Genomic DNA, 24,026 nt, shown 5'->3' with positions numbered 1-24,026 from the left:
CGTCCAGCTGAAGACAAAGCAGAGGAACAGATTGGACATTGAGCATGACCTCAGAGTTGCTTTGTCTACCATCACCCCAGACTTTGAGACTCTTGTCAGGAGCAAACAACATCCCCAGTTATCCCATTAGTTCCTTGGGATGTTAAGCTAAGAAGTCTGCTAAGAAGGATATATTATTATTATTATTATTATTATTATTATTATTATTATTATTATTATTATTATTATTATTATTATTATTATTATTATTTTATTTCATTGCGTTTTTAGCCCTAGTTGTACTTTTGTTGCAACCCCAGTTATCCCATTAGTTCCCCCAAACTTACCGTCGGTCTGTTATGTTAAGCTAAGATGTCTGCTAAGAGCCCGGAAAAGGAGCCGCGCCCACAGGAAGCAGAGATGGAGGGTGTGACAGAAATAATCGAAAAAATAATCGACAGATTAGTCGACTACCAAAATAATCGTTAGTTGCAGCCCTAGAACCGATCCTTTTTTGTTTTGTTTTCTTTACTCGCCAGTGTGGCGAGTGGTCTTCATGAATCACTCGCCAAACATAGAAAATACTCATTTGGTGAGTAAAATGGCCTAATTTCCTCCCCTGAGGATATCTGGAACACACAAACAACATTTTTTAAATCGCATGCCATGAAACTCAGGGACCTGGCTGAATTTAAGACTGCACAAATCATGTTTAAAGCACGAAACAATTCACTCCCGGGTAACATCCAAAAATTCTGTTATAGAGAGGGGGGTTACAATTTAGAGGAGAGTCTAACTTCAAGAAACAGGCTGTTCATTCAACAATGTATGTATATTTCAGTTTGTGGAGTGAATGAGTTGCATAAGATAATAGAGTGTGAAGGTATACTGAATAGTACTGTATCTGTATGTCATGTATGTCATATGTTATGATGAATTGAAAATGGGGGACCCTGATGTAAACAAGACGAAAGTCTTTCTCTGGTCTGCATCCCCTTAACAATTGTGTGTATTGAGCTTTACTGTATTGTACCCATTCTGCAATCTGTTAATAAAGTTTTCAATCAATCAAGGGGGTAGGAGGAATACATATGTTTACACTTCATCCTACTCCTTGTTTGTTTTTTAATCTGTTTATTACTTGTTTTTTATTATTATTTATTTTCAATTTATGTTTGAAATAAATAAATGCATTCATTCAAGATATTGTGTGAGCAAAAGTATAGTTAATTTACTCGTACAGTATGTACATCCTCTGGCCTCGCGTGGATTTCACAGCTGTGCCCGCACAGTGCAATATTCCAATTCAGCCATTGGCAATTCAGCCATTTGGTGGGTGGTGCTGCTGAGCGGTCCTCAGAGCCGGTCCTGAGGACCTGAGAGCGCCGCTCTGCAGCTGGATACTATTGGATGAGCCAGGGAGGCTTAGGGAGCTCCGGCCGAGTGTATAGAATGGGGATCAAAGGAAAAAGATCAAAGGATCAAAACGTCCTTTTTGGCGTCTGATGTTTAAGAGGTTAAAGTTAATTTATTGCTTTTGGTACCTTTGTGACATCACAACATGCAATAATTCTTCACAGTTTGTTAATCTGAAGACTTCAAACCCTGGCCAAATGGCAAGGAGTATCGATGTATTTTCCCCAGAACCTAAATAACACTTCAGACTGACAAATCCATATGACCTTTTCCATCATATGACCCCTTTTCTGTCCACATTATTTCCTGTTTCTGTTTTGTCCTGAACCACATCTTATCAGACCAGTTAGACAGACATGTTGTCCTGAACCACATCTTACGCTCTGCACTCTAATGGAACTATCCCTTTATCCAATCTAACACTGAATAATTTTTCTCCACATGTACACACCCATCCACCTGGCCACACCCACATCCACTCCTCTACATAAGCGGGGTCATGGCCACACTAACAGCTCCTTCCCTATTTTCACCATCGTAAAGTGACTGTATACACCACTTTGAGTTTAGTGCCGAAATAGTTGTTGGAAAGGAGCTACGTTGACATTGTATCTGTTTTTTTCTCTCTCGCAATTTAACGAAAAAAACGAAGAGATAATGTTTTCACCGTCGGAGGGTCTAGCCGCTCGCAACGTCACCCTCCACCAGTGCTTCACTATCGCCGCGTCCTCTGTGCGTCGTGGGGCGTCTCTGGCTCCGCGGTCGTGGCAGCCAGATACGCCTGGGCGGCGCCCGGTGGTGAGTTTGCCTCGCCGAGGGGCCGTTGAGCCTCCATCTCCTGTGAGATGGCCTGGTTCCGGCCCTGGTTCCCCCGCCAGTGGACAGCTCCTCTGGTGGCCGGGGATTTGCGTCGCAGACTCTTCGCCTCGGCTCGCTCTCGTCGTAAGGCGGCGAGCAGCAAGGGCGAACGGCCTGGCTTTAGTGTTGCGCTGGAGCCGGACGAGAGTTCTCTTGCCTCTTCTCCATTTCCGATGGAGACTGAGGATTACATGGAGGGGGCGCAAGCTCTCTTGTTTGAAGCCCCAGTAGAGACGTATCACTCTCCCCCTCGGGGAGTGGCAGGGAGTGTTGCGTCTCCTTGCGCCGCTAGTGACTCCCCTGTTTACCCCCCCCCCCCCCCAACATGTGATTTTGTTATTAAATAAAAAAGTCCCTCCTGGTGACTGACTGTTTTGTCACAAAATGTGTGTTTATTCACTATATATTGGGGATACGATGTATTGGGGCTGGGCGATATAACGATAACGATAAATATCGCGATATATTTTAATAATCGATATCGAATATCGAAATGAAAAAAAAATCGAAAACTTTTATTTTTTTTATTTTTTAAATTTAAAAATAAAATAAAATGTGTGACCTGCAACAGGGCAGTTTTAAAACAGAGACAGTGGACAGACTTGTCTTTCTTGCCTGCAACTTAAAGTAATGGCTTTGCTTGTCCAAATGACAATACTGACCAAATTGAGATTTATTTTTCTCTTGTCCATTTATTTTGTTTGCTTTCTAATTTAAAATACAGTTTGAAACCGTCTGTACACAGCAGTGATGCCAGTAACGCGTTACTAAGTAACGCGTTATTGTAATCTGATTACTTTTCCCCGAAAATAGTAATCTAACGTGTTAATCTTTAAAAGCCAGTAATCTGATTGCAGTTACTTGTCCAAGTGGCTGTGCGTTACTATTTCGTTACTATCTCATCATAAATTCATAATGCAGGCGGAATGCAGTATTTTATTTCGTTTTCGACAGTCAAAAATACATTTTGAGCTGTTTTTCTTATTTGGGAGTGACGTCGTGTGGCAGTGAAAGGGTTAAATACACAATGTGTCCCGCGGCGTGACTGGATCCTCTGTCTGTGAGTGACTCTGCTTTGGTCCAATCACATTCCCCATCCACAGTCTGCGAATCAGAGGCAGAGTAGGGCGGGTCTTCACAGCACGTCATGTGACATATGCGCCAATCGTGTGACAGCAGGGCTCCGTCGTTACAGCCTCGTCTGCAGCACGGAGAATTCCACCCCAAAACGCTCGTCTAAACGTAGCCTCAGTCACTACTTCACGTTTGTGTCAGCTAAGCCGGGTGAAAAAAACATTCATATGCGGAGGAAACAAAATACTGTCTACCGCTAAAAACAGCACATCCAATTGCATTGAAAGCATCTGGAATCACAACACTAGCCGACGCTTCGACTAGGTACAGGAGGACTCGGAGGCCAGCCAAACAGCAAAAGAGAGAGATTGTTTCTTTCCCTTTTGATTAATGTATATTTGATGGTGGCAGAGCAAAAGCTCTTATTTGCCAGATTTACAGTTAAATTTACATGTTAAAGAGAGACTGATTGTATGTTTATAGAGAGACATTTATAAAAACAATTTAATAGTTACAGTTGATATAATTGAATAGTTCAGCCTGCATTTGTTAGATGTGATACACTGGTTTTGTAAAACCACTGGCTGGCTGCTCTAATGCTGTGAGCATCATAGACTGTTGCTTTACCATACTTAATGGTACAGAAGCTGAAGCACTAGTTTAACAATTTACCTTATGTGCAGAGAAACAAGTAAAAAAAATGTATGCACTTTCAATAAAGCGTTTAAAAAAAAACTGTTGGGGGAACGACGACGACTTCGTAACCTAGTTACTTTCAAAGTAACTAAATTACTCTGATAATCAAAAAATAAATAAAAAGTTATTATAATCAAGTAATCAGTAAAGTAACTTGGATTACTTTTTAAAGGAGTAATCAGTAATCAGTAATCGGATTACTTTTACAAGTAATCTGTGGCATCACTGGTACACAGTAGGCTATGTGTGCTAGCAGAACTAGACTCCAGTCACGGTGCACATGTGCGGTGGTTTGTCCGCCAAAAGATCGAAAATAAACTAGCAGAGCCAGAACTGTTCAACTCCCCTGGAGCCACAGCCAGCAGAGAAGCCGGTTTACTTTTGCTTTTAAACCAGCTGCAGCCTGAGAACTGGAGTGTGAGGGGATGTAACACTAAAGATGGCGGCAATGACAAAGAATTGCTGCAAAATAAACATACATCTGTTGTTTTAAATTTCTTTATACTTATAACAATTTCGATAATTATCGATATCGAGAAATATGATAACATTATCATATCGTTATCGCGATATGATTTTTTTCCATATCGCCCAGCCCTACGATGTATAACCCTCACCTAGCTGTGGGGTTGTGTGTTTGCTTAGGGAGTAGGACAGTTTTCTTTTGCTATACATGTGTGCTTAGCAAGGCCTGTGGCTAGCACTCGGTCGAAAGACTTCATCATGAAGAAAACGGTGTTCTTCTTGCATTAGTAAGAGTGAACTTTACCGTTTTTATCTGAGGGGGTTGTGTGTATTCTGTTACGTTTGGGAAACATGGCATAGAGTCCACAACTAGGTTAGAGTGTTAGCCTGCAGAAGTAATCACATATAGCTTGTACCGAGTTCTTTGACCCTCTCTTTAACGTCTGTTGTTTTTTCTTTACTTGGTGAAGTATGAAAACACGTGTGGCGTGTTCACACATGAGCCTAAAGCCTTGTATAAAAACCTGTTTTTTACACAAACGAGTTTATTGTCTGGCTGGCGTGCAATGGTTGAGCTTATCCTAGAGTATATACGCTTTTTCATGTAGCATGCTAGATAATTGGTATCATGCGCTGCTTGTTATTTTCATCGTATCCGGGTCATGGGGGGTGAACTGATAAACCCCTCCCCCCTTTTTACTGATTGGTCACGGAATTTCCCCGGCCATGGTCACGGAATTTCCCCGGCCATAGAATACGTCACTGGGCGTGTTTCTATTGGTCATGAGACTTCCGTGAGTTTTTTTCAGGCTCCATATTGTGGACCACTGTCATTGTCAAGATTGGGTGATGCGGTGTGTTGGAAACTGTTTGTTTTCTGCTCTGCTCTCTATTTGCATATGTGTTGAGCTTTTGATCACGTGGCTCAATGTTTACATATATCTTTTCAATTATTACTCACGTGGGAGGTCTCTCTGGGGGTTTCCTGTCTCCCCTCTTTTATACAGAGCGGACAGGGTTTTTTCCCTCAGACGCGTCATATGGGACCCATATCTGTGTCTTTTTGGCCAGCTTCCTGCCGCTCGTCCCAGGCGGCGTCGAGGGAACGTTATCTGGTTTCTTGTTAGAATTACCATTGATGTGTTTTGGGTCTTGATGTGTACATGGCGCTGGCCCTGGGTGCTTTCAGTGTGGAACCACGCATGGGCTGGCGCACCTTGGTTGCTCATTTATAAAAACTGCATTTTTTTATACGAGCGACTGAGATGGAGATTTTCTCTCTTCCGAGCGCTAGTGTACTAGGTTAGTCTCGACGACTCACGCTCATCTCTGGGGGGAGATGACTGAGTAGATCAAAGCATTGGTGGAGGGGTCTCACGCCCATGGGGTGGGCCACCGGGTACGGTGCGTTCGTGTTTTGACCCTCTTGGTGGCGCCCTCTGTGATGTTTTGGATCGACACGCGTACCTACCGCCCTCTTAGGACTGGGGATGGCGGCGTGACTAGGACACGGGACTGGTTCTGGTCGCGCCGGACCAGGTCAGTTAACCCATTGTCCGCCGGGGCGCAGATCTGTTGTTCTGGTACCCTGAAGGACTTTGTGCTTTTCCGGGGGGAAAATGCCGGGTCGGCCCGGGCGTCGCGGGGATTGATGTGTGGATGTGTGTGTCGTAGGTATGTCACTACGAGTTATCCTTCGCAGTGTGCTTGGTCCATATTGTGTTGTACCTTGCGCTGTGCTAAGGGGCCTGGTCCTTCTCATTCGTTTTCGCCCCTCCCTTCCCCTGCTCGGCAGGGCTGGGAGGGGGCTGTCGAGGAGGTTTCTATTGAATCCCTCTGGCATCCCTGTGTACGTCCCGGTCTGGACTCGTTCTCGTCGACCTGTTGGCCTGGGTTAACCCGTTTTTGAAAACTGAAACACTTGTACTGCCTGTATAGCCGGTGTATACGCGCAGTTGTGTTTCAGAGTTTTTTTCTTGGGGGGGTTAAGGGAACAACCGCCTCCTGTTAAACTAAACATAGGGGGGTGGTTGATTCCCCGGTGTGTTGGTAGCAGAGTCGACTCTCGGGTTTAGGCCGGGCTTGACCCCTTCTGCCTGCGAGTGTGCCCCCGCACTTTTCATGACGTCTGCCAATCATGTCAGCCTTCTCTTGGACCTCGACCTCTCTAAGGGGTCGGGTTTGTGGAGGTTGCTACATGGTGCACAGCATACCGAACGCCCCTTCCGCCGGTGTGCTGTTTTCACAGTAGACCCCTTAGACGCCTGTCTAGTCCGCAGTGCTCCGGGCACAGGTTGAGTTATGCTCTTTGGCCTGTTGCCGGGATTGAGGGATCAACCTCTTGGGGGTTTTCTCCCCGGTGCGCCGACTGGCCCCACAGTATTGTGGGGGTGTAGCCTCTGTGGAGTGCTTCAGGGCGGCGTGCTGTAGGGGGGAATTGCTCTTGGATTGGGCCCTGTCCCTTACGCTGGTGATGTGGGGGGTGTTGTCACCAGTGACCGTGTGGTGGGGTCTCAATGCTGCGGCATCGTTGGCCCCACGGGCCCCCTTTTTTTCGGGGGGTCCTGGACCTCAGGCTGTTCCTGGGACTGGGTCCTCCTCCGCGCTCCACTGCTACGGCCTTGCCACAGGGTTGGGTTCTTGACCTTTGACCCCGTGATGTTGGGGGCTGTAAAGTTTTTTTTTCTTCCCGTTCGTTCCCTAGTGGCATGTGGGATGCGCGCCTGAGTGGTCGCGGGTCCTTCTGTGTGAAGGTAAGTCCCACGATCTGCTCACCCTGTGCGTTGAGGTGCTAAACCCTCTTCGCACAGTCTGATCCGATTCCCTCCTGTCCCCCTCTAGGGGGGTCCAGGGGCTCGGGTCCTCTCCGGTTCTGATGGTTGTGGGGGGCCTCAGCGGGTACATTTGTTGAGCTTCCGCTCTGCTCAGCTCCTGTGTTCCACTAGAGTGCAGAGCGTAAGCTATACGATAATATAACATACGGTTATCCTATAACCATAGTTATGAGTATAGCGAGCGCTCTGGTCTGCACTGACTCACTGAGGACCCCGTGGTCTTCACCTTCGGTGGTGAAAGACTTGGGAAGGAGCTGTTAGTGTGGCCACAACCCCGCTTATGTAGAGGAGCGGGTGTGGGTGTGGCCAGGCGGATGGGTGTGTACATGTGGAGAAAAATTATTCAGTGTTAGATTGGATAAAGGGATAGTTCCACTAGAGTGCAGAGCGCTTGCTATACTCGTATAACTATGGTTATAGGATAACCGTATGACATGTGTTGTCCTGAACCATCTTATCAGACCAGTTAGACAGACATGTGTTGTCTGTGGAGGAGATGTCACTCCCGTCTGTGTGTAAATGTATGTATCACACATGCTGCACAGTTATAATATGTCTTGCATTTCCATTGATTTGGTCTCTGAACGTTTCACCAGCACAATCTGAGCCTGTTCCACACCCCCATCTCCCACTGGGTGACTTACTGGTGACTTGACCTCCCTCTGTCATTTCTCCTTCCTTCCCTCATCTCCTATGTTACTTCCTGGTAAGGGAGGCTAATATATAGGACGCTAAATCACCCAGTGGGAGATGGGAGTTTGGCACATAGCACAATAGCACTGGCTGAGTGGAAATGCTTTTATTTAAAAAAAATTTTGATTAAATTTTTTTTTACTACTCATATGCTGTATCTTACAGCATATGATGTCCGTGTCCCCTCTTCCATATAGCATCTTTGGTAGGAGATGAGTGGTAGAAGAGAGAGAGGGTAGGAAAGGACATTGGAACATTTTGGGACATACCCTTACTCCTTAACGCCACTCTACTTCCTTGTGGTCCACTTAGAGCAGTGTTTCTCAACTGGTGGGTTGTGACCCAAAAGTGGGTCGCGGGGCCATTTTGAGTGGGATGTGGGATGTGTGTAAAATAATAATAATATATATATTTTTATTTAATTTTTTTTTTGCACTACCTATCATTGTGAAAGTGGCTTCTCAGCTCTGGTCCAGCTGAAGACAAAGCAGAGGAACAGATTGGACATTGAGCATGACCTCAGAGTTGCTTTGTCTACCATCACCCCAGACTTTGAGACTCTTGTCAGGAGCAAACAACATCCCCAGTTATCCCATTAGTTCCCTGGGATGTTAAGCTAAGAAGTCTGCTAAGAAGGATATATTATTTATTATTATTATTATTATTATTATTATTATTATTATTATTATTATTATTATTATTATTATTATTATTATTATTATTATTATTATTATTATTATTATTATTATTATTATTTTATTTTATTGTGTTTTTAGCCCTAGTTACACTTTTGTTGCAACCCCAGTTATCCCATTAGTTCCCCCAAACTTACTGTAGGTCTGTTATGTTAAAGGGGTTATGCACTGCTATTCCTAGCACTATTTGGGCAACTTTACACACTTCCTGTGAGTCTATGTAACACATCTGTAATTTTTATTCCAAAAATAATCATTGTTTTATATTTCTAATCTTGTACTCAAAACCAGCATTTTTCAGCCTCATGAAAGCAGGCTATTATTGGCTTGGCTCCAACCATACTAGCAGAATGCTTTGAGTGACAGCCACCCACCAAATAGCTCCGCCCATCTCCCCGTCAGATATTAGGTTTCAGGTTACATACAAATATGGTATGTCATAAATATAGAGATGTAGCAGTACTGTCTATCTATATATATGTTACCACTATTTGTAAAAGCCACAACCACGTTACCATATTTGTAATAATGTAAATCATTGTGTCGTTGTACATATTGTGTATACACCGTTAGAAGCTAACATAGCTTAGCTTGGTAGCTATTGTGCTAACATATCCCGACGTCCGGCTCGCTGGCCGGCATGCACGCCCGACACAAAATGGTTCTCTCCTCTCTGTACACCCCCGTCCCCACGGGTACCCTGCCGGGGAGCCCATGGACGCGACAACGGCGGCAGCCGTAGGGTGCTCGAGCCCGCCGTAACGCTAGTGGTACACAATAGCTATGAGCTAACTAACGCTACGGCCGCCGCTGTTGTCGCGTCCACAAGCTCCCCGGCAGGACACCCGCGAGAACGGGGGCACACAAGGAGGAGAGAACCACCCCAAATCGAGCACTCATGCCGGCCGACAAGCCGGACACCGCGGTTGTTGTTAGCACAATAGTAGCCCACTGTGATGCACCGAGTGGGCCACCATTGATCAACATGCAGCGATGTGTAGCTTGCATGATGCGTGTGCAGTGCTTTGCCACACAGGTCTGAGAAGAGGACCTGCACATGATAGCAACCGGGAGCGTCGCGGAGCATTCAGCCTGCTGGCTACCTAGATCCACTTCAACCAGCCGAGCGTCGGGAGCTCCAGCAGCTTGTCGATGTGCTAATAGCCTGGAGCCAGCTACCGTTAGCTTGCAGAGGCTATTAGCACACCGACAAGCTGTGTAGCCAGCAGGCTGAATGCTCCGCGACGCTGGTTGAAGTGGATCTAGGTAGCCAGCAGGCTGAATGCTCAACGACGCTCCCGGTTGCTAACGCCGGCCCCGGCTGGTGCTAAGTAGCTAGCGATCGCTCCCGAGTCCCGAGAGCTAACGCCGGTCTGTCTGTCGAAGACCGAGGGAACCGCATCAGGCTTCAGCTGATTAGTGATCTTCTGGACAAGCCTTCCACCCTGCAGGTAGCAAGAATGGAGGCGGGCATTACTAAAACCACAGAGCCAATCACATCACCGTGCGCTATAAACAGCGCCCTGTGACGTGCACCAGGTCGTCAAATCAACATGACCTGATTTACTAGAGGCAAAGAGGGGATGGGCTGTAGCTGAGGAATTCGCCAATATAGTATTTAGGCCCAAAAACACATTGATACGAACTCCTATTACTATAATACAATGCTAGAGACTGAAAAATGACATTTATAATGCATAGCACCTTTAAGCTAAGAAATCTGCTAAGAAGCATATATTATTTATTATTATTTTATTTCATTGGGTTTTTAGCAATAGTTGCACTTTTTTGTGTTTATTTCATGTTTTGAAAGATTGCGTATTACTGCATTTTCTTTTTACATAAATCATAGTGGTTAAAAATTTTGGGTCGTGACTTAATGACTAAGGAAAATGTTGGGTCCCGAGGCTAGACCAGTTGAGAACCACTGACTTAGAGAATGGGTTTTGCCTAGTCGTTGTATGGATTTGTCAGTCTGAAATGTTATTTAGGTGCTGAGGGAAAATGACATGGACTCTTAGCAATCAATTATTTATTAATTCATTAGATGTCTACCTGATACTACTGCTACAAGGTTCAATATAAGGGAAGAAAGAGGGTCTGGAAAATAATTAACTAGTTTCTTTGCAAAAAATCTTAACAAACCACGTTCCACAGATTCAAGGAAAACATAACATAGTTGAAAAGATGCATATAAAAAAAAAAGTTGCAATAAAGGGATGTTAACAATCCAAGTGTGTCTTCCAGGCTGGAGGTGGAGCTGGAGAAGCGTCAGAACGGCAGCAGACCAGGAGACGCCACCCTGTTCTCCACCCCCTGCTGGGACACGGCCTCGCCCTGTCAAGAGAACGGTAGAAACCTCCAGCTGTTCCAGTCAACAAGTAGACAATTCACGGCATCTAAACCCAGCTGGAAAGTGGTTGGGACTGCTCTATCAGATTAACTTTCACGTGCAAGGGAACAGTCACAGTTACTCTGAAGTTTCAATCAGTTGTTGATAATGTGGTCGGGGTGGTTTATGAGGCAGTTTAATTTGAAATAAAAGTAAAAATGTATCCTCTTAACGGATTGGTAAACTGCTCTCTCTCTATTTCTATATCTGTGTCTCTTTCTCCCCGTCTGTCTCTGTCTCTCTTGCTCTCTCCCCCCCCCCCTCCTTCCCTGTGTCTCTCTTGGGACTCTAGTGAGTGCGCTCCCCTTCCTGTCTTGATATTAGACACAGTAAGAGTCCAGATCTCCTCACTTGCTTTTCCTTTTGGGTTTCGGTGTTAAAGCGGAGTTCTAACTATACTAAACTATAATGTTGTGCTTCTGTCCCATAGGAGGGAGGAAGGAGGAGAGGCCAGGACAGCGGGAAGGAGACAGTGGAGGACACCACGTTAGAGTGAGTACTGATGGCAGGGCATGAAGCTGACTTTCCCACCAACCCATTCATAAACGGGAATGTCTTGACTATTATGTCACTAACGAAACGCATAATGGTGCCATGCGAGGGCACGGACTCTCGCTGAAAATAAATTAAAATGCCTTTTGTTAATTATAACAAACTTAAAAGTGTAGTGCTTAGGAGCAGCTGTTTGATGTATTGATAAAAGTTGTATCTAAGCCTCACCTTTTTAAAAGTAAGACCGTTGCAATGGCTAAAAATGGCTAAATCATCTTCATTTTGACCAGCTAACCATGATAGTAGAACAGCTGGTAGAATTGGTAGATCTACCAGCGACAGTTAACCAACATTTGGCGGGTGGCTAGTGTTGACATCAAGACCTGCCTAATGTATGCCAACAATAGGCCATTTTCACAGCAGCCATTTTGAGGTGTCATAGCAGGGCAACACAGGTGTAACCAATAAGATTCATTATTCTTCATTTAGCTCCACCTCAAAATGGCCACAGGGCCTATGGGCCAGTCTAGGTTAAGTGCATTCTACCTAGAATAGACGTGGATCAATGTGGTTTTCCAGTGGAGATGGTGATTTATTTTTTTAAATATTTTTTATTTCTTGTATTAGTCTCAATCCACATTGTCTGTCAAACCGTTTAGTCAGGATACGTCTCAAGTACACTGATTTCATATCTTTCTCATTGGGATTCACTTAGTAAAATATGGTTTGTTGATGTTTGTAGAAATAAACTTGATTTGAATGTTAAAAAGTGATTGTATCCTGCTAAAAGGATCTTTAGGCTAACCTCTTCTCTCCTGTGGTCTTCTCTTCTCTCATCCCTCCCTCTCTTCTCTCATCCTTCTCTTCTCCTCTCATCCCTCCTTCATCTCCTTTCTTCTCTCATCCCTCTCCTCTCCTCTCTTTCCTCCTCTTTTCTCCTGTGATCCTCTCTTCTCTCGCCTCTCCCTTCCGCCTCTCCTCTCTTCTCTCATCCCTCTCTCCTCTCCTCTCTCCCTCTCTCCTCTCACGTCTCTAGCAGCAGCTCGAGTTCTCTGACCCTCCCAAAAGCTTGTTCCCACGACAACAGCACAAGAGCACGCCCCACCGTCACCTGTCCGACCAATCGGACTCCTTCTCCACTCCCTCGGCGGTGTTTCCTTGGGAACAGGGCGACTCGAGGTCGGCTGCCAGGGGACACTCTGCTCCTCGTCCCGCTCCCCAGCCCGCTCCCCAGATGCCGCCCTCGGCTGATGTCACCAATCGCGATCGAGCCCAAGAGGAGCAGGGGAATTGTGGGAAGGCGGAGGTCCTCCGGAGACAGACAGACAGTGAGTGTTGTTGTGTGGTATTGTGTCAACATTGGCAACATACATTTACAATGTGTAAGTGCAGTGATCTGCGAGGACACACAAACGCACACACACACTCACTCACTCACTCACTCACTCACTCACTCACTCACTCACTCACTCACTCACTCACTCACTCACTCACTCACTCACTCACTCACTCACTCACTCACTCACTCACTCACTCACTCACTCACTCACTCACTCACTCACTCATTCATCTTATTCACTCGGCCACCATATGTGTTGATGGGGTGGGAAGATGCAGAACGTAATGCAGATGTGTGCCGGGTGCCAGTGTATGGCAGCCATTGAGCCTGCGTAGCCCAAGGTTGGGTGCTACCAGTGGTGGTGAAGGAGGCAATTTCCACCCTACATTGTAAAGCGCTTTGAGTGTCTAGAAAAGCGCTATATGAAAGTAATTATTATTATTATAAAAACACCACTCGAGAACCATAAACAACATGATTAACTGACTGGATTGTTTTCAACTGCTGTAGCTTTTGTGTTTTGAAATGTAATGGAGATTAATTGGTCATCTGTGCTCACTGAAGTAAATAACGCCACCTAAAATGAAATCCACTGCCTGCTTCATGTGAGAACAGTTACGTAAATGATTTTCCACTTGTCATTTTTATAATAGTTTGACGCCAGAAGATGGGGGGGGGGGGTGTTCTTTAATGGGGGCGACAGTGGTTCAGGAGTTAGATCGGTCATCTGGTAGTTGGAACGTTCCGGTTCAATTTCCGCTCCTCCCGGGCAGTATGTCGATGTGTCCTTGAGCAAGACACTTAATGTTAGAGCCAAATGTATGATTTTGTTTACTTTGTAAACAATTGTATAGGTCTATAGTCTATATTTCATATATTTCATACATAGCCTATAGAAGCACTTAAAATGCCATAATCTATATAATCACTGTTAGTGCCAAATGTATGGTTTTGAAATTATCATTATTATTATTGTTATCGGTATGAATGAAGTCATGACTTATATAAATAATGGGTTTTGTGATCATGTATTGTTGTAATTATTATATTTTTGATAAGCTAATTATGAGATGCCAATGAGATGCATGTGGCTAATTTGGGGAAACAGGCATCAGGTGTTTAAAATGGGCTGGCCGTCACACAGCCAGTGTTCTAAGAATGTTTGGTATGTGGCGACACGGTTTTTTGACCGCTGCAGAGCAGCCTATGTTTTGATTGTTTGATTCTACAATATGATTTCGCCGTCAAACGGTAAGATAAACATTTCCTAAAGTTCATTGTGGGGATTATTGGAATCCGAAGATCTGCATGGAAAATCTGAAAGGCAAATAAATGTCATATAAAATCTCCCGAGTGCTGCTATCTGATCGCGTCAACCAAGCGCATACCAGTAGAACCAGAAGGTGCATTTACGTTGAATAAGGATTGCATCTTTACTTAACTCCTAACTGCTCCCGATGAGCAGGTTGGCACCTTGCATGGTTGCCTCCTCCATCGGTGTATGTGAATGTGAATGTGAGGAACAAAATTGTAAAGTACTTTGGATAAAAGTGCTATATAAATGCACCATTTACCATTTTATTTATTTACCATTTAATGAAATTCATAGCAGGCATAACATGGGAGTCAATCCAGTGTTCCTGGTTTTCCCACCATAGCCTTGTCTTGGTTAAAGATGGTGGCAACGTGAATAAGGCTAATGCGCATGCAGACCAAGTGCTGTGCATTCCTAGAAGAGACATGTTGGAAATATCACAAGGCACTTCACTCAAAACCAACGCTGATATAATTTTGCATGTAATCTGACACATACCCCAAAGCTCTAAGCCGTTTTGCACACATTCGTTTAGTCTGACAGTTATTGAGTTGTTGAGCTGAAATATGTCCTCCAATGATGTTATCAGAGGACACTCAGTCCTTGTGTTGTGTTAATTACAGCTCAGTGAAATGATGTAAATGAAAAACGAGTTGCATCCCGTCACAAAACGCAAAAAAAAAGGCTAAAGACTAGTGACTTTTGTACACTTCTAGAGCAGATGTGTTGGAAAGAACACAGGATGTTACAGGAATTAAATGAACACACCAACATTATGGGAAATGTGCTTGCCGTCTTCTCCAGAGTCAGACAAGAAGATATATATACTAATTTCCTCTCTGTGTTCAGTAGAAAGCTATCCGGCTGCAAGCTAGCCTAGCAGTAGTTTAGCACAGATTAATGGAAGCGGATATGGAACGGCTAGTCTAGCTGTTGGCCAAAACACCTCTCCCAGAGTTTTAAGCTAGGCTAATGGTCCATATCCTGCTTCCATTTATTTGTGCTAAACTAAACTAGGCTAGCATGTAGCTGGATATCTTTCTTCTGAATGTACACATGTACACACATGACTGTGTGGCACAGCGGAACAACAACACAATCATCAAATTTGCTGACGACACAGTAGTGCTGGGCCTGATCTCTGCAAACGACGAGAGGGCCTACCTGGAAGAGGTCAAGGTCCTAGCGGGATGGTGTCAAGAGAACAGCCTCTCCTTGAACATCAGCAAAACAAAGGAGATGATTGTGGACTTTAGGAGGTCGGGGGTCAGGGACTACAGCCCCCTCAGCATCGACGGGCACCGGTTGAGAGAGTGAACAGTTTTTTTTTTTTTTTTTTTTAACTTTGGCCATTTCCCTGGCTCTTTTATACGTTTATCGCATTCAAGTTCGACCGACAGAAGCAGGCTGAAAGGGTTCAGATGGGGGGGGAAGACACTCTGGGAAAGGCACGGCTGCAGTCCGGGATTCGAACTCGCTCAGCCCCAGATCCGTGACGAGCACGGTTGTCCACGGCGCTGAAATAGCACTCGCGGTACGTGGTGAGCTACTGGAGCTCCCCGAGAGTGAACAGTTTTAAGTACCTCGGAGTCCACATATCCGAGGACTTGACATGGACCACACACATTGACAGTGTTGTGAAGAAGGCACGACAACGCCTCTACTTCCTCAGGCGCCTAAGGAAGTTCCAAGTCAGTCAGAAGATCCTTAAGAACTTCTACTCATGTACATTAGAGAGCATCCTGACTGGCAATATCACCTCCTGGTTTGGGAATAGCACCGCACAAGACCGTAGCAGACTACAGAGATTGTTGGAGGGGGGCTTCCCACTCTCCAGAACATTTACAACAAGCGGTGCATGGGTAAGGCTAAGAGAATTATCAAAGACTCCGGTGTCCGCGGGACCTTAAAAAGTCTTAAAGTCTTAAATTCAACTATCAACTATTTTTTTTTGACCAAATCTTTTTATTTTCATATTTTCAAACAAGAAACAACACAGCACAATAATGACAATATTACATAACAGACATCCAAGAACACAAACTAACACAACAATGACTAGACAATAAATTAGACCTATTATATATCGGATACACAACCAGTCAATACAAGTTGTCACAAAGAAAAAGGATAACAAAATAAAATCTATACTATAAAAAGTGCTTACCGAGCCCCCTCCACCTCCAGGTCCAGCAACCGCAAGCCACAGTCCCGGAGGACCCACAGCCCGGCCCCCCCGCGAGCCAAAGCACCACGCCTCTTTAGCGCCTCGACCCGCAGAGACCCCGAACCGCGGCCCACCCCAGCCAGAGCCCACGATCACCAGACCCAGATCAGAAGGGGGTCAGAAAATATACATAGGACCAATATTGAATGAAAAATAATAAACAAAACAAAATTAAAAATACAAAAACACCATAACCATCAACATACATGAATATTCGCTCTATCTCCCCCCCCCCCCCCCCCCCCCCCCTCAGGACCCCAACGTGAGCCATCAATATAATACCTTATCCAGTACTTTCAGTACTTTCCAGAGTCATATGTGTTCTTTTAGTTTTTCCACCACGGCCCACCAGACCGCAATATTGGCCTAATTTTTTATCAAATTTTCTTAACATGAAAACAAGACAACACAATACAATAACCATAATAACAATACACAAAACTTCACAGGGAGATAACAGAGCAATAATAATAAAATAAATAACAATTTATAAAAACAGAGTACAACATTTCAATTTAAAGGGGTACTATCTTACAATTGGCCTTTCCCAGTATTCAGTACCGTTTCCCGGCCGTGTGGCTCTATATCAATAAGACTTATGTCTTTAATTCTCATATTGGCGCACTCTTCCAATTCCCCTCACAACCCTCACCCTCACCAATCTGAGTCATCTCAAAACGTGCATATCAGTGATGTCAGAGATTCCCAGCTGCATAACAATGTGGCAATTGTCACCAAGCCACACAGTGGTTGGAGCCCAGCCTCAAAACGGCTTAAGATCCTGAGGTAGAAAAAACGCTGCCCCTGAGTACCCGACCAGAAATACAAAACAATGAACCTTTTCGAAAAACAAAAACCTACAGAGTGTTCCATAGACTCACAGGAACCGTGCAAAAGTGCCCAAACAGTGAAGAAATAGCTAAATAGCTCCCCCCAATAAAATTCCCCCAGTTATTCCCCCAGTTAAAGTTAAGAAGGACGAGACAAAAGACAAGACAGACAAGACATTTCCTCCTCCCCCTCCCACGAGACCGCCGGACTCCCCCGAACAAGCACCTCAACCCCGCTCAAGCCGCACACGGCGGTCCTGACCTTCTCAGCTGTTGCAAACCACAGGTCAATACCAGCCTGCCCCACCCCAATCACCCGCGCCGTGGATATCAAGATAAATCACATCCAACAGTGTTAGGGACCAGTTAATCACTGTGAGCTTCTCAGGCTCCTTCCATCTCAATGCTATTAGCTTCTTCGCTGCTGTGACGCCCGCTAGGACAACCCTTTTTAGTTGTACGGACGCGGGTAGTGTCGTTATATCGTTCAGGAGAAGCGTAACAGCTGTGAATGGGATAGTTAAGCCACACAAATCTGAAAGTTTGTCCGTTATTGACCTCCAGAAGCGGGCCACTGGTGGGCAATCCCAATACATATGCATATAAGTGCCAGCGGCCCTTTGAGAGCACAAAGTGCACAGAGAGTCTGTTACCAGTCCCATAGCAAATAGCTTCCTAGGTGTAAGATAGGTCCTATTAATATAATTAAAATTAATTTGCTGGTGATTGGGGTTGCGGGAAGACAATGCCACATTTGCCCAAACATCATCCCAGTCAAACTCGGGGTCCAACTCCGGGATATCCACACGCCAGATTGTATCCAATGACACATTTTTATACGTGGATTGAATTAATAGCGTATAAAAGTCTGAGACAAACCCTCTGGAGGTCGTCCTGTCCACTATGAGCCTGAGGAAGGGGTGTGGTTGCAAAGCTTGAGCCCACGGCACGCCATGCGCCCTCAGCGCTGACCTTAGTTGAAGGTAAAGAAAGAAGGACTCGCCGGGAAGATCATAAAATTCTCTTAAGTCCTGAAACGCCCGAAGGCCGTTCTTATCATAAATATCCTCCAGAGTATGAACTCCCCTCCTTTGCCATTGAGGAATACTAACCGGCTTGTGCCCAACAAGTAGTTGCTGATTATTAAAAATTTGAGAGTCCAGGTGCCATGGGCATTTAACCCCACACGACTTCTGTACATTACGCCACGTTTGGATCACGTGAGTTATGATCGGTCCATACCTCAGTCGGCATTTCGAAATAGGGACAGTGGAGTACACTACATCCTGCAATCTTAGCGGTGAAACCGCCGCCGCTTCTAAGGAGCGCCAAGATACAGCCTCTACAGGGTCTAGCCAGCACATCAGAGGTCTCAGTGAAAAGGACCAGAAATAAAGCTTAAAATCAGGGATTGAGAGGCCCCCATCTTGTTTCCTACGTTGAGTAGTAGCTCTTTTGATTCTCGGGCGTTTGTTATTCCAGATAAACTTAGATACCATCGATTGTACCTTGCGCCAGTGGTCTATTGGAGGGGGCAGGGGGAGCATTGAGCTAACAAAATTTATCCTAGGCAGGACGTTCATTTTGATTATGGAAGCCCGGGCTTGTAAGGAGTTAGGAAGGGACGATCCTGGCGTATTTTCTCATAAGTACCCGTGAAGTTCTACTTAGTAGTTTGACTCAGCGTGGGGAATATCTCTATGCCCAAGTATTTAAAATGTTCCACTATGGGGATATCAGCTGGTAGTCGCACCGCCTTGGCCAGCTCATTAAGAGGTAGGCAGGCTGATTTGTTCCAGTTAATCTTAAAGCCTGACAATTTACCAAAGTCGTCGATTATTCCCAGTAATTTTGTGGCCGACCGGGAGGGGTCGTCCATAAAAATCAGTAGGTCATCCGCATAGAGAGCAATTTATTGTTTTAGTAGTATTATTGACCATTATGGGGACGATGTCCTCCGATTGCCTAATAAATTGGGCCAATGGTTCGAGGGAAAGCGCGAATAGTCCTGGGCTCAGGACAACCCTGTCTAGAAGATCTGGAGACTGGAAAAAGTGTGGAACAGTTTTTGCCTGTCAGTATCATTGCCGACGGCGAGGCATACAGGACTTTAATCATATGAATAAACTCTTTCCAAGACCCATAACCTCAAGTACCTTCCACAGGTATGACCACTCTAGTCTGTCAAACGCCTTCATGGCATCCAAAGACAGAACTGTGGACGGAGCTGTATTGTCTTTACTGTTATCGACTACATGCAACAGCCTCCTAAGATTATCTGCAGCCAGGCGCCCCGGGATAAAACCAGTCTGATCGCAGTGTACCAATACCGTCATAAATCTCTGCAGGCGGCGGGCCAGCACCTTGGCAAACACTTTTAGATCGGCCCTGAGAAGACTCAAGGGCCTATAGCTACCACAATCATTGGGATCTTCATCCTTTTTGAGAAGTAAAGAAATCAACGCCATGTTGACATCTCTTGAGAACTCCCCTTGTTCGATAGCGTAATTGATCATATCGAGCATCAATGGACCCAGTTGGTCCCAGAAAGCTAAATATACCTCGGGTGGAATACCATCCCAGCCTGGTGCCTTACCCCTCTGCATTTCAGCAATCGTCTCCCTTAGTTCCATAAGAGTGATCGGTTTCCCCAGTTCCTTAGCCTCTTCCTCAGAAATGTGGGGTATCTCAAGCCCGCCAATGAACGATTCAAATTTAGAGTTATCGAAATTAACCTCTGAGCTATATAACTGTGAGTAAAACTCTTTAAAAGTGTCGCTGATCTTTTTCGAATCAGTAGTGACTGTTCCCTGTCGCGTCTTGATCGAAGGGATATCCGAGAAATTATCATTCGAGCGTATTTTCATTGCCAATAGATGGCTAGGCCTGGAACTGTGAAAGTAATAATTTTGCCTTGTCCTATGTATCAAGAACTCAGACTGTTGTTTAAGTATGGAGTTTCTTTCTTTCTTGACTATCTTACGTTGTGTGTTTAGTCGTTCGCTATAGTTAGTTTGCAAAGATGCGTATAGGTCCGCATATAATGTTTCCAGTCCTTCTAGCTTCTTTGACCAGGATTTACGCAAATTGGAGGCGAAAAGTGTGACATGACCCCTGATAAATCCTTTCAATGCGTTCCACAGGACCCTAGGGTCCTCGACCGTGCCAACGTTGATCTGCAAGAATTCAGCTAGTTTACTCCTGAACTCAGAACAGAAATCATTGTTCTTTAATAAGGTTAAGTTAAAACGCCACCTGGGAGCTCTCGTGGAGAGCCTGCCAAAGGTTGCCTTAAGGAAAATCCCCTTGTGGTCCGAGAGAGCCAGGGGAACCAATGAGACGTCGAAACTATCAAACATATTAGGGGACGCGAATGCATAGTCTATTCGAGAGAAGGTTTTGTGTCTGGCTGACGGGTGAGAGTAATCCTTGAGGGTGGGATTGGATATGCGCCATAGGTCTGCGAGCCCCGTGTCCTGGGCCCACATCCTGAGGGCCTTAGAGGACCGTTTTTGGTCGCTTGTTTCAGTCGACCCGGACCTATCCATCTCCGCATTCCAGCACGCATTAAAATCGCGACCCACAATGAGAGCGTATCCAGTAAGTTCCAACATATTCTTCGTGATTGTATTATAGAACGCTGAATCAAATGTGTTAGGGGCATACAATGCTATTATTGCCATCTTCCTATGAGAGAACTCAACCGTTGCTATAGTAATCCTTCCCTCCGTGTCCGACCACACATCCAGGACTTTGATATCAAGGTTACGTCTTGTAACTATGACGACTCCTTTTGTCTTATCATCGGCTGAGGATGAGGAGATAACGTGATATTGTTGATTTGCTAGCCTTGACACATCACCCACCAATAAATGCGTCTCACTAAGGAGAGCAATGTCAATATTCCTTCTCTTCAATAACCAAAGGACACTGGCACGCTTGTGTGGGGCGTTAAGACCCCCTGCGTTCCAAATTAAAATATTCAATTTAGCCATGGTCGAATTTGTCTAAATGCGTGGAGAACATACCAGTGCAGCCAGGCTGAGGACAGAGGCGCTGATCCAGGCGGGCCCAGACAGTCGATCCCAAGAGTTCAGAGGAGGAACAATTACACACATATAGGACAACAGTACAGAAAACACAGAAAAATACCACCCCATTAAGTAGGTTGCTCCAACTCCGATTGAGCATACCCTCTAACAAAAACACTAAGTACCCAACTCGCTCCGTATAAGAGCTGTGCACGAAATAGAACAATTAAGGCATAATAACAAATACAACCGTCTTCTAGACTTTTAATTCCTGGTACAACCTCTCAACAGTAGTCGTATGTTTGCATTCAGGCTGTGCTTGTTAGGTCTCAAAAAATTAAATAATATAGATAATAAATGCACATATACATATATATATATATATATACACACACACCCACACACTCACCCACGCTGGAAATGTAGTACCAAAATAGGGTAGCTCCACACAACGTATGTATCCACCGACAACTATATCCTGAGTGATGAATGAATGAATGAATGAAAACTTTATTTAACAGATTGCAGAATGGGTACAATACAGTACGGCTCAATACATACAATTGTTAAGGGGATGCAGACCTGAGAAAGACGTTTGTCTTGTTTCCATCAGGGTCCCCCATTTTCAATTCATATAGACATATATGACATACATGACATACAGATAGTCAGTACTGCTACATCTATACATTTATGACATACCAGATTTGCAAATACAGTACTGTTTGTGATACAGAAGGAGTCAAGAACAGGGAGTATATACATTTGACGTAGAAACTGTACATTGGAGGAGGTTGGGTGGGGGGGGTTGGGTACATTGGGATATTGACAACCATACTGGGTAATTTACATTGGAGGTGGTTGGGGGGGGGGGGGGCCGGGGGGCACACTGTATAAACAAGTAACACTGTACATTGAGGGGGGGGGGGGGGGGGAGACACTGTACAAACAAACACAATTGTACATTGAACTATTGACAAAACCATACTAGGTAAATGACTGTACATTGGAGGGGGTTGGGTTAGGATATTTACAGGGGCCAGTGTTGAATTGCAGTCTCCCGTAGGTGTCCCTTGAGAGAGGTTTTGAAAGTGGGTAGTGATCCACATTCCTTTACAGCTTTGGGTAGGGCGTTCCACATTGATGTGGCATAATTGCGAAACGTGTTTAGTCCCTTATTTGAGCCGAATCTGGGTTTAACATGATTTGTGGAGCTCCCTCTGGTGTTGTGATCGTGGTATTCACTGACCTTTGGGAAGTATTTTGACATGTACATGGGTACCTTGGTCGTGTAGTGTATCTTGTAGACCAGGCCCATTGCAAGTTGTTGTACTCTGTCGTCTACTCTAAGCCATCCTAGGTTGTCAAAGTGGGCAGGGGTGAGGTGGGTTCTAGGAGTAAGGTCAAGCAGTAGTCTGACCAGTTTGTTTTGAGATGTTTGTAATTTTGTTTTTAGCGCCTTTGAGGTGCTTTGGTACCATGAGGTGCAAGCATAGTCGTAGTACTCCTGAATGAGTGCTCCTGCCAGAGTCTTCAGGGTGTTCTTGTTTACCAGAGAGGAGATCCGGTACAAGAATCGAGTTCGTTGGTTGACTTTTTTTATTACATTGGATGCCATTTTGTCACAGGAGAGATTAGCCTCTAGGATGGAACCCAGGTAGGTAATTTCATCTTTCCTTGTGACAATATTGTCACCCACTGTAACTGAGAAGCCGTCGGTCTTGCTGAGTTTGTTATTTGAACCGAAGAGAATGGACTCTGTTTTGCCCATGTGTAATGATAGTTTGTTATCAGCGAGCCATATGCAGATTCTGCCTAGTTCCGAGCTGAGGGTTTTTTCAACCTGTAACTTGTTCTTGTCAGAGACCAGCAGGGCTGAGTCGTCCGCAAACAGGAACAAGTTGCAGTCACAAGCTGACGACATGTCATTTGCATAAATTAGGAACAGTAGCGGTCCTAGTATGCTTCCTTGTGGAACACCACAGCTCACTGTGAGGGGGGGGGATAGGGTACCGTTTACCTCCACCATCTGTTCCCTCCCCTCAAGGTAGGATTGCATCCAGCTCACTGATAGACTATCAAAACCAATTGCTTTTAGCTTGTCAATCAGAATGGAGTGATTGACCGTGTCAAAGGCCTTTTGTAGGTCCAGCATGACCATGCCGCAGTATTTGCCTGCGTCCACCTCTTGTTTGATGTGGTCATTCAAATAGAGAAGGCATGTGTCAGTGGAGTGGGATGTTCTGAAGCCAGATTGGAATTCGTAGATTAGATTTTTTTCCGCTAGGTACTTTTCGACCTGTTCGTAGACTATTTTTTCCATGACTTTCGAGATGGAGGTGAGAATAGAAACAGGGCGGTAGTTGCCTGGGTCTAATTTGCTGCCCTTTTTGTGCAGAGGGGTCACCCTCGCAATTTTGAAGTCCTTGGGGACGTGTCCCTGTTTTATGGAGAGGTTTATTATGTGTGTGATGATTGGTGTGATGGCGGCTGCTGAGTCTCTGAGGAATTTGGAGGGGATGTTGTCATGGCCAGTGGCCTTGTTAGGTTGGAGGGCGCTCAGTTTATTGAGTACCTCATCTGTTGTTACCATTTCCAGCTTGAAGTCGTCCTTGCGGACCCCTAGGTTTTTGTAGTAAGCTACTATGTGTTCTACCCCATAAAGCCCTGAGTGGGAGGGTAGTTTGTTT

General features: G+C 45.0%; 1 protein-coding gene across 1 annotated transcript in view; it reads left to right on the top strand.

Annotated features, from left to right (window-relative positions):
• Positions 1-24,026, top strand: part of LOC311242999 (uncharacterized protein) — a gene marked incomplete at its 3' end in the record, with an annotated part of 137,006 nt that overhangs the window by 27,497 nt on the left and 85,483 nt on the right. Inside the window, exons 4-6 of the mRNA XM_084332061.1 lie at positions 10,958-11,061; positions 11,533-11,594; positions 12,631-12,922. Coding sequence (XP_084188187.1) covers positions 10,958-11,061; positions 11,533-11,594; positions 12,631-12,922 — 458 coding nt within the window. The remainder of the gene's footprint in view (positions 1-10,957; positions 11,062-11,532; positions 11,595-12,630; positions 12,923-24,026) is intronic.

Source organism: Notolepis coatsorum (genome assembly GCF_963971535.1).
Source record: "Notolepis coatsorum genome assembly, chromosome: 16".
NCBI lineage: Eukaryota > Metazoa > Chordata > Actinopteri > Aulopiformes > Paralepididae > Notolepis > Notolepis coatsorum.
The sequence above is the reverse complement of the archived record's forward strand: the minus strand, read 5'-3'. Positions and strand labels throughout refer to the sequence as shown.